The 16530-nt window shown below is 53.9% G+C and overlaps 1 protein-coding gene across 1 annotated transcript in view; it reads right to left on the bottom strand.

Annotated features, from left to right (window-relative positions):
- Positions 1–16530, bottom strand: part of camk2a (calcium/calmodulin-dependent protein kinase II alpha) — a 128154-nt gene that overhangs the window by 11282 nt on the left and 100342 nt on the right. Inside the window, exons 13-16 of the mRNA XM_065004914.1 lie at positions 12857–12894; positions 7598–7630; positions 7069–7117; positions 322–397 (exon numbers count right to left, since the gene is read on the bottom strand). Of these exons, the coding sequence (XP_064860986.1) occupies positions 322–397; positions 7069–7117; positions 7598–7630; positions 12857–12894 (196 nt within the window). The remainder of the gene's footprint in view (positions 1–321; positions 398–7068; positions 7118–7597; positions 7631–12856; positions 12895–16530) is intronic.

The following is a 16530-nucleotide window of genomic DNA, read 5'->3' as shown; positions in this document are numbered from 1 at the left end:
ATGCACTATTGTGAAGTGGCTGCTCCACTGGATGACATAAGGTGAATGCACCAATTTGTAAGTCACTCTGGATAAGAGCGTCTGCTAAATGACTTAAATGTAATGTAATATAATGTACACACACAGAGTGCTTTTAACATTGTGTTTTCAATGTACATATTTGACACATTTTGACTATATAGTGCATGATCTTTTATATAGTCATTATTATTCAGCATGTCTTCAACTGTGAGTGAACAGTGAGTGAACAGTGAGTGAACAGTGAGTGAACAGTGAGTGAACAGTGAGTGAATGGGTGCAGTATGTGGTCTGTTTACTTACGTGTAGCTCTCAAAGTCTCCATTGCTGATGGCTTCTATGAGCTGCTCTGTTACCTTGATGATCTCCTGTTTCCTCACTGTGAAACATAGACACACCGTTCTGAAACCGTTCTGACACACCGTTCTGACACACCGTTCTGACACACCGTTCTGACACACAGCTCTGACACACCGTTTTGACACACAGCTCTGACACACCGTTCTGACACACAGCTCTGACACACCGTTCTGACACACAGCACTGACACACCGTTCTGACACACAGCTCTGACACACCGTTCTGACACACAGTTCTGACACACCGTTCTGACACACAGCACTGACACACCGTTCTGACACACAGCTCTGACACATCGTTCTGACACACAGCACTGACACACCGTTCTGACACACCGTTCTGGCACACAGCTCTGACACCATTCTGACACACAGCTCTGACACACCGTTCTGAAACCGTTCTGGAACACAGCTCTGACACCATTCTGGCACACAGCTCTGACACCATTCTGACACCATTCTGACACACCGTTCTGGCACGCAGCTCTATACTGAGAACTGCTGACAACAAGCACCATGATGAATAGGACTGTAGGACTGTAGGACTAGGACTGTAGGACTGTAGGACTAGGACTGTAGGACTGTAGGACTAGGACTGTAGGACTAGGACTGTAGGACTGTAGGACTGTAGGACTAGGACTGTAGGACTAGGACTGTAGGACTGTAGGACTAGGACTGTAGGACTAGGACTGTAGGACTGTAGGACTGTAGGACTAGGACTGTAGGACTAGGACTGTAGGACTGTAGGACTGTAGGACTAGGACTGTAGGACTAGGACTGTAGGACTGTAGGACTGTAGGACTGCAGTATTCCTGGCACTGGAATAAATAAATGTGTTGTTCCTGCTGTATAGCAACAGTTTATATTTAGCTTTGTAGACCTTTTGTACAGACCTGGGTTGTGTGCATGTGTGTGTGTTGTCTGTTTGTGTGTGTGTGTGTCTGCCTGCTGCCTCTCAGTGCTTTGTTGAGTGTGAGGGGGCTGTTCTCTGCCCACGCTGAGAGATGCACTGTGCCAGCAGAGAGAGCTTCACTCCCACCAGCTCTGGGTTGCAGCTCAGAGTTGGGAAAGCAAGGTCGTGCCTTGCATATGGTGAAGAGGGGACGCTCACAGAGGGTTACATCCTCACAGTTTGTCCTCCTAACTCCCTCTTTCTCTTCAGTAAATACAGAACTGAGAGAATTCGAACCACCTAGAAATCAGTAGAATGCAGATGATATTTGACATACAGTAGCTATTAGAGACTATGCCAGTGATTGACTGTCAAAGCTAGAAAATGATCTAGTACACATGTTTATATCCCTTGTCATGCACTTCAGGAAGTCTTTCATCTCTCTCTCTCTCTCTCTCTCTCTCTCTCTCTCTCTCTCTCTCTCTCTCTCTCACTCTCTCTCTCTCTCTCTCTCTCTCTCTCTCTCTCTCTCTCTCTCTCTCTCTCTCTCTCTCTCTCTCTCTCACTCACTCTAACCTTCCTTAAACCCCCCTCCCAACACCTTCAACCACTGCAGAGATCATTGTTGTATCTGTCGTCTCGCCCACTCTCCACCTACACAGTGTCTCTGCATCGCCCACTCTCCACCTACACAGTGTCTCTGCATCGCCCACTCTCCACCTACACAGTGTCTCTGCATCGCCCACTCTCCACCTACAGTGTCTCTGCATCGCCCACTCTCCACCTACACAGTGTCTCTGCATCGCCCACTCTCCACCTACACAGTGTCTCTGCATCGCCCACTCTCCACCTACACAGTGTCTCTGCATCGCCCACTCTCCACCTACACAGTGTCTCTGCATCGCCCACTCTCCACCTACAGTGTCTCTGCATCGCCCACTCTCCACCTACACAGTGTCTCTGCATCGCCCACTCTCCACCTACACAGTGTCTCTGCATCACCCACTCTCCACCTACACAGTGTCTCTGCATCACCCACTCTCCACCTACAGTGTCTCTGCATCGCCCACTCTCCACCTACACAGTGTCTCTGCATCACCCACTCTCCACCTACACAGTGTCTCTGCATCGCCCACTCTCCACCTACACAGTGTCTCTGCATCGCCCACTCTCCACCTACAGTGTCTCTGCATCGCCCACTCTCCACCTACACAGTGTCTCTGCATCGCCCACTCTCCACCTACACAGTGTCTCTGCATCGCCCACTCTCCACCTACACAGTGTCTCTGCATCGCCCACTCTCCACCTACAGTGTCTCTGCATCGCCCACTCTCCACCTACACAGTGTCTCTGCATCGCCCACTCTCCACCTACACAGTGTCTCTGCATCACCCACTCTCCACCTACACAGTGTCTCTGCATCACCCACTCTCCACCTACAGTGTCTCTGCATCGCCCACTCTCCACCTACACAGTGTCTCTGCATCACCCACTCTCCACCTACACAGTGTCTCTGCATCGCCCACTCTCCACCTACACAGTGTCTCTGCATCACCCACTCTCCACCTACACAGTGTCTCTGCATCACCCACTCTCCACCTACACAGTGTCTCTGCATCGCCCACTCTCCACCTACACAGTGTCTCTGCATCACCCACTCTCCACCTACACAGTGTCTCTGCATCACCCACTCTCCACCTACACAGTGTCTCTGCATCACCCACTCTCCACCTACACAGTGTCTCTGCATCGCCCACTCTCCACCTACACAGTGTCTCTGCATCACCCACTCTCCACCTACACAGTGTCTCTGCATCGCCCACTCTCCACCTACACAGTGTCTCTGCATCACCCACTCTCCACCTACACAGTGTCTCTGCATCACCCACTCTCCACCTACACAGTGTCTCTGCATCGCCCACTCTCCACCTACACAGTGTCTCTGCATCACCCACTCTCCACCTACACAGTGTCTCTGCATCGCCCACTCTCCACCTACACAGTGTCTCTGCATCACCCACTCTCCACCTACAGTGTCTCTGCATCGCCCACTCTCCACCTACACAGTGTCTCTGCATCACCCACTCTCCACCTACACAGTGTCTCTGCATCACCCACTCTCCACCTACAGTGTCTCTGCATCGCCCACTCTCCACCTACACAGTGTCTCTGCATGCCCACTCTCATCGCCCACTCTCCACCTACACAGTGTCTCTGCATCACCCACTCTCCACCTACACAGTGTCTCTGCATCACCCACTCTCCACCTACAGTGTCTCTGCATCGCCCACTCTCCACCTACACAGTGTCTCTGCATCACCCACTCTCCACCTACACAGTGTCTCTGCATCGCCCACTCTCCACCTACACAGTGTCTCTGCATCGCCCACTCTCCACCTACAGTGTCTCTGCATCGCCCACTCTCCACCTACACAGTGTCTCTGCATCGCCCACTCTCCACCTACACAGTGTCTCTGCATCGCCCACTCTCCACCTACACAGTGTCTCTGCATCGCCCACTCTCCACCTACAGTGTCTCTGCATCGCCCACTCTCCACCTACACAGTGTCTCTGCATCGCCCACTCTCCACCTACACAGTGTCTCTGCATCACCCACTCTCCACCTACACAGTGTCTCTGCATCACCCACTCTCCACCTACAGTGTCTCTGCATCGCCCACTCTCCACCTACACAGTGTCTCTGCATCACCCACTCTCCACCTACACAGTGTCTCTGCATCACCCACTCTCCACCTACACAGTGTCTCTGCATCGCCCACTCTCCACCTACACAGTGTCTCTGCATCACCCACTCTCCACCTACACAGTGTCTCTGCATCACCCACTCTCCACCTACACAGTGTCTCTGCATCACCCACTCTCCACCTACACAGTGTCTCTGCATCGCCCACTCTCCACCTACACAGTGTCTCTGCATCGCCCACTCTCCACCTACACAGTGTCTCTGCATCACCCACTCTCCACCTACACAGTGTCTCTGCATCACCCACTCTCCACCTACACAGTGTCTCTGCATCACCCACTCTCCACCTACAGTGTCTCTGCATCGCCCACTCTCCACCTACACAGTGTCTCTGCATCACCCACTCTCCACCTACACAGTGTCTCTGCATCACCCACTCTCCACCTACACAGTTTCTCTGCATCGCCCACTCTCCACCTACACAGTGTCTCTGCATCACCCACTCTCCACCTACAGTGTCTCTGCATCACCCACTCTCCACCTACACAGTGTCTCTGCATCGCCCACTCTCCACCTACACAGTGTCTCTGCATCGCCCACTCTCCACCTACAGTGTCTCTGCATCACCCACTCTCCCCCTACACAGTGTCTCTGCATCACCCACTCTCCACCTACACAGTGTCTCTGCATCGCCCACTCTCCACCTACACAGTGTCTCTGCATCGCCCACTCTCCACCTACACAGTGTCTCTGCATCGCCCACTCTCCACCTACACAGTGTCTCTGCATCACCCACGCTCCACCTACACAGTGTCTCTGCATCACCCACTCTCCACCTACACAGTGTCTCTGCATCACCCACTCTCCACCTACACAGTGTCTCTGCATCACCCACTCTCCACCTACACAGTGTCTCTGCATCGCCCACTCTCCACCTACACAGTGTCTCTGCATCACCCACTCTCCACCTACACAGTGTCTCTGCATCACCCACTCTCCACCTACACAGTGTCTCTGCATCACCCACTCTCCACCTACAGTGTCTCTGCATCGCCCACTCTCCACCTACACAGTGTCTCTGCATCACCCACTCTCCACCTACAGTGTCTCTGCATCGCCCACTCTCCACCTACACAGTTTCTCTGCATCGCCCACTCTCTACCTACACAGTGTCTCTGCATCACCCACTCTCCACCTACACAGTTTCTCTGCATCGCCCACTCTCCACCTACACAGTGTCTCTGCATCGCCCACTCTCCACCTACACAGTTTCTCTGCATCGCCCACTCTCCACCTACACAGTGTCTCTGCATCGCCCACTCTCCACCTACACAGTGTCTCTGCATCACCCACTCTCCACCTACACAGTTTCTCTGCATCGCCCACTCTCCACCTACACAGTGTCTCTGCATCGCCCACTCTCCACCTACAGTGTCTCTGCATCACCCACTCTCCACTTACAGTGTCTCTGCATCGCCCACTCTCCACCTACACAGTATCTCTGCATTGCCCACTCTCCACCTACACAGTGTCTCTGCATCGCCCACTCTCCACCTACACAGTATCTCTGCATTGCCCACTCTCCACCTACACAGTGTCTCTGCAACTCCCACTCTCCACCTACACAGTGTCTCTGCATCGCCCACTCTCCACCTACACAGTGTCTCTGCATCGCCCACTCTCCACCTACAGTGTCTCTGCATCGCCCACTCTCCACCTACAGTGTCTCTGCATCGCCCACTCTCCACCTACACAGTGTCTCTGCATCGCCCACTCTCCACCTACACAGTGTCTCTGCATTGCCCACTCTCCACCTACACAGTGTCTCTGCATCGCCCACTCTCCACCTACAGTGTCTCTGCATCGCCCACTCTCCACCTACACAGTGTCTCTGCATCGCCCACTCTCCACCTACACAGTGTCTCTGCATCGCCCACTCTCCACCTACACAGTGTCTCTGCATCGCCCACTCTCCACCTACACAGTGTCTCTGCATCGCCCACTCTCCACCTACACAGTGTCTCTGCATCGCCCACTCTCCACCTACACAGTGTCTCTGCATCGCCCACTCTCCACCTACACAGTGTCTCTGCATTGCCCACTCTCCACCTACACAGTGTCTCTGCATCACCCACTCTCCACCTACACAGTGTCTCTGCATCGCCCACTCTCCACCTACACAGTGTCTCTGCATTGCCCACTCTCCACCTACACAGTGTCTCTGCATCACCCACTCTCCACCTACACAGTGTCTCTGCATCACCCACTCTCCACCTACACAGTGTCTCTGCATCACCCACTCTCCACCTACACAGTGTCTCTGCATCGCCCTAATTGCAGCTCTGCCACATGCATCTCGCTCCTGTCTGGAGAAATCACAATGACATTTTCTCGAACCACTCTTGTAGGAGGAGATAAAGTGTTGAAATATATCCATTTGTTTCCTAAAGATCAATGAGCTGCTGTAGTCTAAGAGGAGCATTCCACCTCACAGCAGGCCTGTCTCTTAGTAAGAGGTGTAAGGTTTACTGACAGAGAAAAGACAGGCTTTCTATCTATTTATTTCCATTCCATAGAACACGGATGCTCAGACTGGCATAAGCAACAGCAATGCAACTCCAACACCAGCCGTTATAGAACTGACTTACTCGTATTCATTCATGAGAGTACTGCCTCAGTCAAGCTATTAAATATAATTCCATACAGCAGCTATTTGCATTGCTTTATTAACTGAAATGTTTTCACAGTAACCAATCGTCATGGTAGACCCTTCTCGAAAAACATAAGGCAGAGATTGTCCCTCTGTTCGGTTGTCAGTCATGTAAATGGACTGTAACTGAAGTAAGAGTGAACCTATCCACAGCAGTGTTGTGCTGGTTTTAGGGTTATTTTTAGCATTATCGAGTATCACTTCCTGAGCCAGAGAAAGCCACATCTCAACAGCTTAATATGTGAGTGTGTGCAACAGATATGACCCCTGTAGGATATCTGTTTAGTTTAGCAGAGCTCTATTCCCCCTGACAGCCCTGTCCTATTAACATGTTCAGACTGCTAGTGGTGAGGCGATGAGAGGTGAGAGGAGAGGAGAACCTTACCTCTGGTGTCTTCGTCCTCAATAGTGGTGTTGGTGCTTTCAGAGGATTCCTAGAAACGACACACACACAGACGGGTTCAGAGATTCACACTCAATCATAGAAAGTGGTATTCTCTCCACACCAGGAAGTGGAAGAGCCGGGTCAACACAACACACACCTCCAACAGACAGACAGCTGCCTTCCTCTCTGCACCTTTAAGAGAGAGAGAGAACGGGCTGTTTGGTTATTTCTGAGGTCTAGCTGGTTAGGAGTAGGGTGAGATATGGGAGGGAGGGAAACACCTAGAGAAGGAGAGATGTGTTACCCCCACAATGAACCCCCAAGAGCATCGGGATTAGGCAACATTAGAGATGGGATGGTCACACACAAAAACAAAAAGAAAGTCCAGCTCCATTTTGAATGACAGCTTTATTCGCTTGTTCATTGGTTCGTTTGGATTTTTTAAAGCTATTATCACTTTCCCTGTTAGGTGGAAAGCCGAGAGGCGTGGCCAAGAGGCGTGGCCAAGAGGCAGGCGTATCACACTCACCATCAGCTGGACGCTGGAACTGGACTTCCTTTTCTGGAAGAGAAATGAGAAGAGGTTAGACATGAACCCACAGGATGAGATGGAGACTCGAGGGAGCAACAGAGGGAGAAGAGGGACACCTCCATGCTGCGGAGGGAGGAGAGAGACACCTCCATGCTGCGGAGGGAGAAGAGGGACACCTCCATGCTGCGGAGGGAGGAGAGGGACACCTCCATGCTGCGGAGGGAGGAGAGGGACACCTCCATGCTGCGGAGGGAGGAGAGGGACACCTCCATGCTGCGGAGGGAGGAGAGGGACACCTCCATGCTGCGGAGGGAGGAGAGGGACACCTCCATGCTGCGGAGGGAAGAGGACACCTCCATGCTGCGGAGGGAGGAGAGGGACACCTCCATGCTGCGGAGGGAGGAGAGGGACACCTCCATGCTGCGGAGGGAGGAGAGGGACACCTCCATGCTGCGGAGGGAGGAGAGGGACACCTCCATGCTGCGGAGGGAGGAGAGGGACACCTCCATGCTGCGGAGGGAGGAGAAAGACACCTCCATGCTGCAGAGGGAGGACATGTACGTGGGTTTGAGGCTCAGGATGTGTGTGTGTGTTTGGGGTTCGTGTTGCTAACACTGCCTTTGTCATCTCCCCAGGACACCTCTGTGAGCAGTCTGGTTGGCGAGCGGTGTGGCGGTTGTGGCGGTGTGGCGGTTGTGGCGGTTGTGGCGGTTGTGGCGGTGTGACCCTGTGGCAGTTGTGGAGGTTGTGGTAGTGTGAACCTTCTGGCGGTTGTGGCGGTGTGAGGGTTATTTGTGGTGGTTGTGGCGGTGTGGCCCTTGTTGTGGTGGTGTGCACGGTTGTGGCCCTGGTTGTGGCGGTTGTGGCGGTGTGGCGGTTGTGGTGGTGTGATGCTTGTGGTGGTTGTTCGGTGTGGTGGTTGTGGCTGGGGTGGTGGTGTGAACGGTTGTGGCGGTGTGACGGTGTGAATTGTGGCGGTGTGGCGGTGTGAGGATTGTGGCAGTGTGACGGTTTCGGTTGTGGTGGTTGTGGCGGTGTGGTATTCTCTAGCAGGTGGTGGTGTGAGACGGTTGTGGCGGTGTGGCGTTTGTGGTGGTATGACAGTTGTGGAGGCCTGGCCTTTAGTGGTTGTGGAGGTGTGGCGGTTGTGGTGGTGTATTTCTGTTGTGGTGGTTGTGGCTGGTGTGGCGGTTGTGGCGGTTGTGGCGGTTGTGGCGGTGTGACCCTAGTGGCAGTTGTGGAGGTTGTGGTAGTGTGACAATTCTGGCGGTTGTGGCGGTGTGACGGTTGTGGCGGTGTGGCCCTTGTTGTGGTGGTGTGACGAAAGTTGTGGTGGTTGTGACAGGTTGTGGCGGTGTGGCGGTTGTGGTGGTGTGATGCTTGTTATGGTTTCCCGGTGGACGGTTGTGGTGGTTGTGGCGGTGTGTGACCCTAGAGGCAGTTGTGGAGGTTGTGGTAGTGTGACGGTTCTGGCGGTTGTGGCGGTGTGGCGGTGTGACGGTGTGACGGTTGTGGCAGTGTGACGGTTGTGGCGGTGTGGCCCTTGTGGTGGTTGTGGCTGGACGGTGTGGCGTTTGTGGTGGTATGAACTGTGGAGGTCTGGCCCTCCTGGTTTCTTGTGGTGTGGCGGTAGTGGTGGTGTGGCGGTGTGACGGTTGTGGCGGTTGTGGCGGTTGTGGTGGTTGTGGCGATTGTGGCGGTGTGAGCGTTTGTGGTGGTATGAAGTTGTGGAGGTCTGGCCCTTGTGGCAGTGGTTGTGGTGGTGTGGCGGTAGTGGTGGTGTGGCGGTGTGGCGGTTGTGGCATGCTGCGGTTGTGGCGGTTGTGGCGGTGTGGCGGTTGTGGCGGTTGTGGCGGTTGTGGCACCTCCAGTGGCAGTTGTGGAGGTTGTGGTAGTGGACACCTCTGGCGGTTGTGGCGAGTGGACACCTTGTGGTGGTTGTGGCGGTGTGGCCCTTGTTGTGGTGGTGTGACGGACACCTTGTGGGTGGCGGTTGTGGCACCTCCATGTGGCGGTTGTGGTGGTGTGATGCTTGTGGTGGAGGGCGGTGTGGCGGTTGTGGCTGGGGTGGTGGTGTGACACCTTGTGGCGGTGTGGCCCTTGTGGTGGTTGTGGCGATTTGAGGCGGTGTGTGTTTGTGGTGGTATGACAGTTGTGGAGGTCTGGCCCTTGTGGCAGTGGTTGTGGTGGTGTGGCGGTAGTGGTGGTGTGGCGGTGTGGCGGTTGTGGCGGTTGTGGCGGTTGTGGCGGTGTGGCGGTTGTGGCGGTTGTGGCGGTTGTGGCGGTGTGACCCTAGTGGCAGTTGTGGAGGTTGTGGTAGTGTGACGGTTCTGGCGGTTGTGGCGGTGTGACGGTTGTGGTGGTTGTGGCGGTGTGGCCCTTGTTGTGGTGGTGTGACGGTTGTGGCGGTTGTGGCGGTTGTGGCGGTGTGGCGGTTGTGGTGGTGTGATGCTTGTGGTGGTTGTGGCGGTGTGGCGGTTGTGGCTGGGGTGGTGGTGTGACGGTTGTGGCGGTGTGACGGTGTGACGGTTGTGGCGGTGTGGCGGTGTGACGCTTGTGGCAGTGTGACGGTTGTGGCGGTTGTGGTGGTTGTGGCGGTGTGGTAATTGTAGCAGTTGTGGTGGTGTGACGGTTGTGGAGGTGTGGCGGTTGTGGTGGTGTGGCGGTTGTGGCGGTTGTGGTGGTTGTGGCGGTGTGGCGGTTGTGGCGGTTGTGGCGGTTGTGGCGGTGTGACCCTAGTGGCAGTTGTGGAGGTTGTGGTAGTGTGACGGTTCTGGCGGTTGTGGCGGTGTGACGGTTGTGGCGGTGTGGCCCTTGTTGTGGTGGTGTGACGGTTGTGGTGGTTGTGGCGGTTGTGGCGGTGTGGCGGTTGTGGTGGTGTGATGCTTGTGGTGGTTGTGGCGGTGTGACGGTTGTGGTGGTTGTGGCGGTGTGACCCTAGAGGCAGTTGTGGAGGTTGTGGTAGTGTGACGGTTCTGGCGGTTGTGGCGGTGTGACGGTTGTGGCGGTGTGACGGTGTGACGGTTGTGGCAGTGTGACGGTTGTGGCGGTGTGGCCCTTGTGGTGGTTGTGGCGATTGTGGCGGTGTGACGTTTGTGGTGGTATGACAGTTGTGGAGGTCTGGCCCTTGTGGCAGTGGTTGTGGTGGTGTGGCGGTAGTGGTGGTGTGGCGGTTGTGGTGGTGTGACGGTTGTGGCGGTTGTGGCGGTGTGGCCCTTGTTGTGGTGGTGTGACCCTAGTGGCAGTTGTGGAGGTTGTGGTAGTGTGACGGTTCTGACGGTTGTGGCGGTGTGACGGTTGTGGTGGTTGTGGCGGTGTGGCCCTTGTTGTGGTGGTGTGATGCTTGTGGTGGTTGTGGCGGTGTTGCGGTGTGGCGGTTGTGGTGGTGTGATGCTTGTGGTGGTTGTGGCGGTGTGACGGTGTGACGGTTGTGGCGGTGTGACGGTTGTGGCGGTGTGGTGGTGTGACGGTTGTGGCGGTGTGGCCCTTGTGGTGGTTGTGGTGGTTGTGGCGGTGTGGCGGTGTGACGGTTGTGGCAGTGTGACGGTTGTGGCGGTGTGGTGGTGTGACGGTTGTGGCGGTGTGGCCCTTGTGGTGGTTGTGGTGGTTGTGGTGGTTGTGGCGATTGTGGCGGTGTGACGGTTGTGACAGTTGTGGCGGTTGTGGTGGTTGTGGTGGTTGTGGCGGTGTGGTAATTGTAGCAGTTGTGGTGGTGTGACGGTTGTGGCGGTGTGGCGTTTGTGGTGGTATGACAGTTGTGGAGGTCTGGCCCTTGTGGCAGTGGTTGTGGTGTGGCGGTTGTGGTGGTGTGACTTGTGGTGGGCGCTTGTGGTGGTTGTGGTGGTTGTGGCGATTGTGGCGGTGTGACGGTTGTGACAGATGTGGCGGTTGTGGTGGTTGTGGCGGTGTGGTAATTGTAGCAGTTGTGGTGGTGTGACGGTTGTGGCGGTGTGGCGTTTGTGGTGGTATGACAGTTGTGGAGGTCTGGCCCTTGTGGCAGTGGTTGTGGTGGTGTGGCGGTTGTGGTGGTGTGGCGGTGTGTAGTGTAGGAAACCTCTGGGCCCGGCTGGGCTGTGGTCAGGGAGGAATGTCTTTGATAAGGTAGAGCTGGCAGGGCTGTGGTCAGGGAGGAATGTCTTTGATAAGGCAGAGCTGGCAGGGCTGTGGTCAGGGAGGAATGTCTTTGATAAGGCAGAGCTGGCAGGGCTGTGGTCAGGGAGGAATGTCTTTGATAAGGCAGAGCTGGCAGGACTGTGGTCAGGGAGGAATGTTTTTGATAAGGCAGAGCTGGCAGGGCTGTGGTCAGGGAGGAATGTCTTTGATAAGGTAGAGCTGGCAGGGCTGTGGTCAGGGAGGAATGTCTTTGATAAGGTAGAGCTGGCAGGGCTGTGGTCAGGGAGGAATGTCTTTGATAAGGCAGAGCTGGCAGGGCTGTGGTCAGGGAGGAATGTCTTTGATAAGAAAGAGCTGGCAGGGCTGTGGTCAGGGAGGAATGTCTTTGATAAGGTAGAGTTGGCAGGGCTGTGGTCAGGGAGGAATGTCTTTGATAAGGCAGAGCTGGCAGGGCTGTGGTCAGGGAGGAATGTCTTTGATAAGGTAGAGCTGGCAGGGCTGTGGTCAGGGAGGAATGTCTTTGATAAGACAGAGCTGGCAGGGCTGTATGATCAGCAGCATGCCCCACTAATCCCAGTATCAGACACCCTGGACTGGACCGGCTACTCCTTAAGGCCCCAGCGGGAACTGGGGGAGTACCACCAGTGGAGCCTATCCCTGATACATGTATATAGTAACTCACACAGACTAACTTACAGAAACACACTTATAATAGTGGAACACTCACAAACAACACAAATAAAAAGACAGACTCTCCTACTGGCTTTGATACAGATTAACTGTCAAAGCACTAATCCCATTAGATACATATTTCATAGTACTGTCCTGGAACTGGACTGGACTGGAGGACACGCTTTGGGTGGGGCCAGCCGGTGTGTTCAGAGAGAATGGAGCAGACATTGAAACTCCCACAATCCCATTGACTACTTGGATCTGTGATGTTACCTTTTCAAAGAGCATGTTTGATTTATTCAGTTTTGCAGAGAAGGTGAAAATAGCTTTCAACTTTCACAAAATGTTGAATAACGGCCACATTTTTAAATCATGTTTTATGGACAGCGGGTGTAATATACCCCAAAAGTCCTCCTCCAGGCCAGGCTTACTCCACGGTGAGAAGAGAACCCTGTGGAGCTGGAGCCCTACCTTCACACCATCAGTCTTCTTGTTGGCCTTGTTACCTCCTGCGCGGGACACAAAGAGAAACAGGATGATGAAAAATGGCACTAACGCCCAAAAGACGAGGGCGAAGGGCATGGCCAACACTCTCAGTCAAATGAAAAGAGGAGGGCGAAGGGCATGGCCAACACTCTCAGTCAAATGAAAAGAGGAGGGCGAAGGGCATGGCCAACACTCTCAGTCAAATGAAAAGAGGCATGGCCAACACTCTCAGTCAAATGAAAAGAGGAGGGCGAAGGGCATGGCCAACACTCTCAGTCAAATGAAAAGAGGAGGGCGAAGGGCATGGCCAACACTCTCAGTGAAATGAAAAGAGGAGGGCGAAGGGCATGGCCAACACTCTCAGTCAAATGAAAAGAGGAGGGCATGGCCAACACTCTCAGTCAAATGAAAAGAGGAGGGCATGGCCAACACTCTCAGTCAAATGAAAAGACGAGGGCGAAGGGCATGGCCAACACTCTCAGTCAAATGAAAAGAGGAGGGCGAAGGGCATGGCCAACAGTCTCAGTCAAATGAAAAGAGGAGGGTGAAGGGCATGGCCAACACTCTCAGTCAAATGAAAAGAGGAGGGCGAAGGGCATGGCCAACACTCTCAGTCAAATGAAAAGAGGAGGGCGAAGGGCATGGCCAACACTCTCAGTCAAATGAAAAGAGGAGGGCATGGCCAACACTTTCAGTCAAATGAAAAGAGGAGGGCATGGCCAACACTCTCAGTCAAATGAAAAGACGAGGGCGAAGGGCATGGCCAACACTCTCAGTCAAATGAAAAGAGGAGGGTGAAGGGCATGGCCAACACTCTCAGTCAAATGAAAAGAGGAGGGCGAAGGGCATGGCCAACAGTCTCAGTCAAATGAAAAGAGGAGGGCGAAGGGCATGGCCAACACTCTCAGTCAAATGAAAAGAGGAGGGCGAAGGGCATGGCCAACACTCTCAGTCAAATGAAAAGAGGAGGGTGAAGGGCATGGCCAACAGTCTCAGTCAAATGAAAAGAGGAGGGCGAAGGGCATGGCCAACACTCTCAGTGAAATGAAAAGAGGAGGGTGAAGGGCATGGCCAACACTCTCAGTCAAATGAAAAGAGGAGGGCGAAGGGCATGGCCAACACTCTCAGTCAAATGAAAAGAGGAGGGCGAAGGGCATGGCCAACACTCTCAGTCAAATGAAAAGAGGAGGGCGAAGGGCATGGCCAACACTCTCAGTCAAATGAAAAGAGGAGGGTGAAGGGCATGGCCAACAGTCTCAGTCAAATGAAAAGAGGAGGGCATGGCCAACACTCTCAGTCAAATGAAAAGAGGAGGGCATGGCCAACACTCTCAGTCAAATGAAAAGAGGAGGGCGAAGGGCATGGCCAACAGTCTCAGTCAAATTAAAAGAGGAGGGCATGGCCAACACTCTCAGTCAAATGAAAAGAGGAGGGCGAAGGGCATGGCCAACACTCTCAGTCAAATGAAAAGAGGAGGGCGAAAGGCCAACAGTCTCAGTGAAATGAAAAGAGGAGGGCGAAGGGCATGGCCAACAGTCTCAGTCAAATGAAAAGAGGAGGGCGAAAGGCCAACAGTCTCAGTCAAATTAAAAGAGGAGGGCGAAGGCCAACAGTCTCAGTCAAATGAAGAGAGGAGGGCAAGGCCAACAGTCTCAGTCAAATTAAAAGAGGAGGGCGAAGGCCAACAGTCTCAGTCAAATGAAGAGAGGAGGGCAAGGCCAACAGTCTCAGTCAAATGAAAAGAGGAGGGCGAAGGGCATGGCCAACACTCTCAGTCAAATGAAAAGAGGAGGGCGAAAGGCCAACAGTCTGAATCAAATGAAAAGATGAGGGCGAAGGGCATGGCCAACAGTCTCAGTGAAATGAAAAGAGGAGGGCGAAGGACATGGCCAACACTCTCAGTCAAATGAAAAGAGGAGGGCGAAAGGCCAACAGTCTCAGTGAAATGAAAAGAGGAGGGTGAAGGGCATGGCCAACACTCTCAGTGAAATGAAGAGAGGAGGGCAAGGCCAACAGTCTCAGTCAAATGAAAAGAGGAGGGCGAAGGGCATGGCCAACAGTCTCAGTCAAATGAAAAGAGGAGGGCGAAAGGCCAACAGTCTCAGTCAAATGAAAAGAGGAGGGCGAAAGGCCAACAGTCTCAGTGAAATTAAGAGAGGAGGGCAAGGCCAACAGTCTCAGTCAAATGAAAAGAGGAGGGCGAAGGGCATGGCCAACACTCTCAGTCAAATGAAAAGAGGAGGGTAAAGGCCAACAGTCTCAGTCAAATGAAAAGAGAAGGGCAAAGGGCATGGCCAACAGTCTCAGTCAAATGAAAAGAGGTGGAAGAACATTTTAGAAAACCTGATCCATAAGTCTCCATAAGTCTCCTGGGAAACAAAATATCATATTGTATTCAAATCAAGCCCTCTTCCTGTTCTCCACTGATCAAAAACTCAATGAGACGGTCATATTGCCGAAGAGTCACTAGGAGTATCCAAACCCAACGGCTTGTTGAAGATTCTCTCAGGTCATTCAACTGGTCAAACAAGAGTTTTTAGGGAAATTAAGCACCATAAAATAAGAAAAATTCAAATTCCCAATGGTTCGGTGGGTGAGAGAGGTCCAGACTGCTCTGCTACAGAGGCTGCCGGTGGGTGAGAGAGGTCCAGACTGCTCTGCTACAGAGGCTGGCCGGTGGGTGAGAGAGGTCCAGACTGCTCTGCTACGGAGGCTGGCCAGTGGGTGAGAGAGGTCCAGACTGGGCTCTGCTACAGAGGCTTCCCGGTGGGTGAGAGAGGTCCAGACTGGGCACTGCTACAGAGGCTGCCCGGTGGGTGAGAGAGGTCCAGACTGGGCTCTGCTACAGAGGCTGGCCGGTGGGTGAGAGAGGTCCAGACTGGGTTCTGCTACAGAGGCTGGCCGGTGGGTGAGAGAGGTCCAGACTGGGCTCTGCTACAGAGGCTGCCCGGTGGGTGAGAGAGGTCCAGACTGGGCTCTGCTACAGAGGCTTGCGGGTGGGTGAGAGAGGTCCAGACTGGGCTCTGCTACAGAGGCTGGCCGGTGGGTGAGAGAGGTCCAGACTGGGCTCTGCTACAGAGGCTGGCCGGTGGGTGAGAGAGGTCCAGACTGGGCTCTGCTACAGAGGCTTGCGGGTGGGTGAGAGAGGTCCAGACTGGGCTCTGCTACAGAGGCTGGCCGGTGGGTGAGAGAGGTCCAGACTGGGCTCTGCTACAGAGGCTACTGGGCTCTGCTACAGAGGCTGGCCGGTGGGTGAGAGAGGTCCTAGCCCCCCTGGCCCCCCAGACCCCTGGCTCCGTGACCCCACTCTCCCCTGCTGCTGGGACTGTGGCTATATGCCGATGGGGGTCCCCCTGGTCTGCAATAGACTGGCTCTGGGAACCCCAAGCCCTGGCTTGGGATCATCTTTCTCTACTCTAATCATTTTAAAAGCTAATATGGCCCTGAACCAGCGGGTACACAGCACTTCTGACCCACCCAAGCATAATAAGAGTCAATCGGATTAGGAAAACAACCATTAAAAGCTGAAAGGACAGATTTGGCTCCAGCCATACTATCTGAACAGTGAGGACTTTATAAATAGGCATAAGGCTGTAACCTTGCTGTATATCTGCAGACTGTGGTTTTCCATGGCTATCTGAAGAGTAAAGAAAGACCAA

The sequence above is a fragment of the Oncorhynchus nerka genome, linkage group LG19 (assembly GCF_034236695.1).
Source record: "Oncorhynchus nerka isolate Pitt River linkage group LG19, Oner_Uvic_2.0, whole genome shotgun sequence".
Classification (NCBI taxonomy): domain Eukaryota; kingdom Metazoa; phylum Chordata; class Actinopteri; order Salmoniformes; family Salmonidae; genus Oncorhynchus; species Oncorhynchus nerka.
The sequence above is the reverse complement of the archived record's forward strand: the minus strand, read 5'-3'. Positions and strand labels throughout refer to the sequence as shown.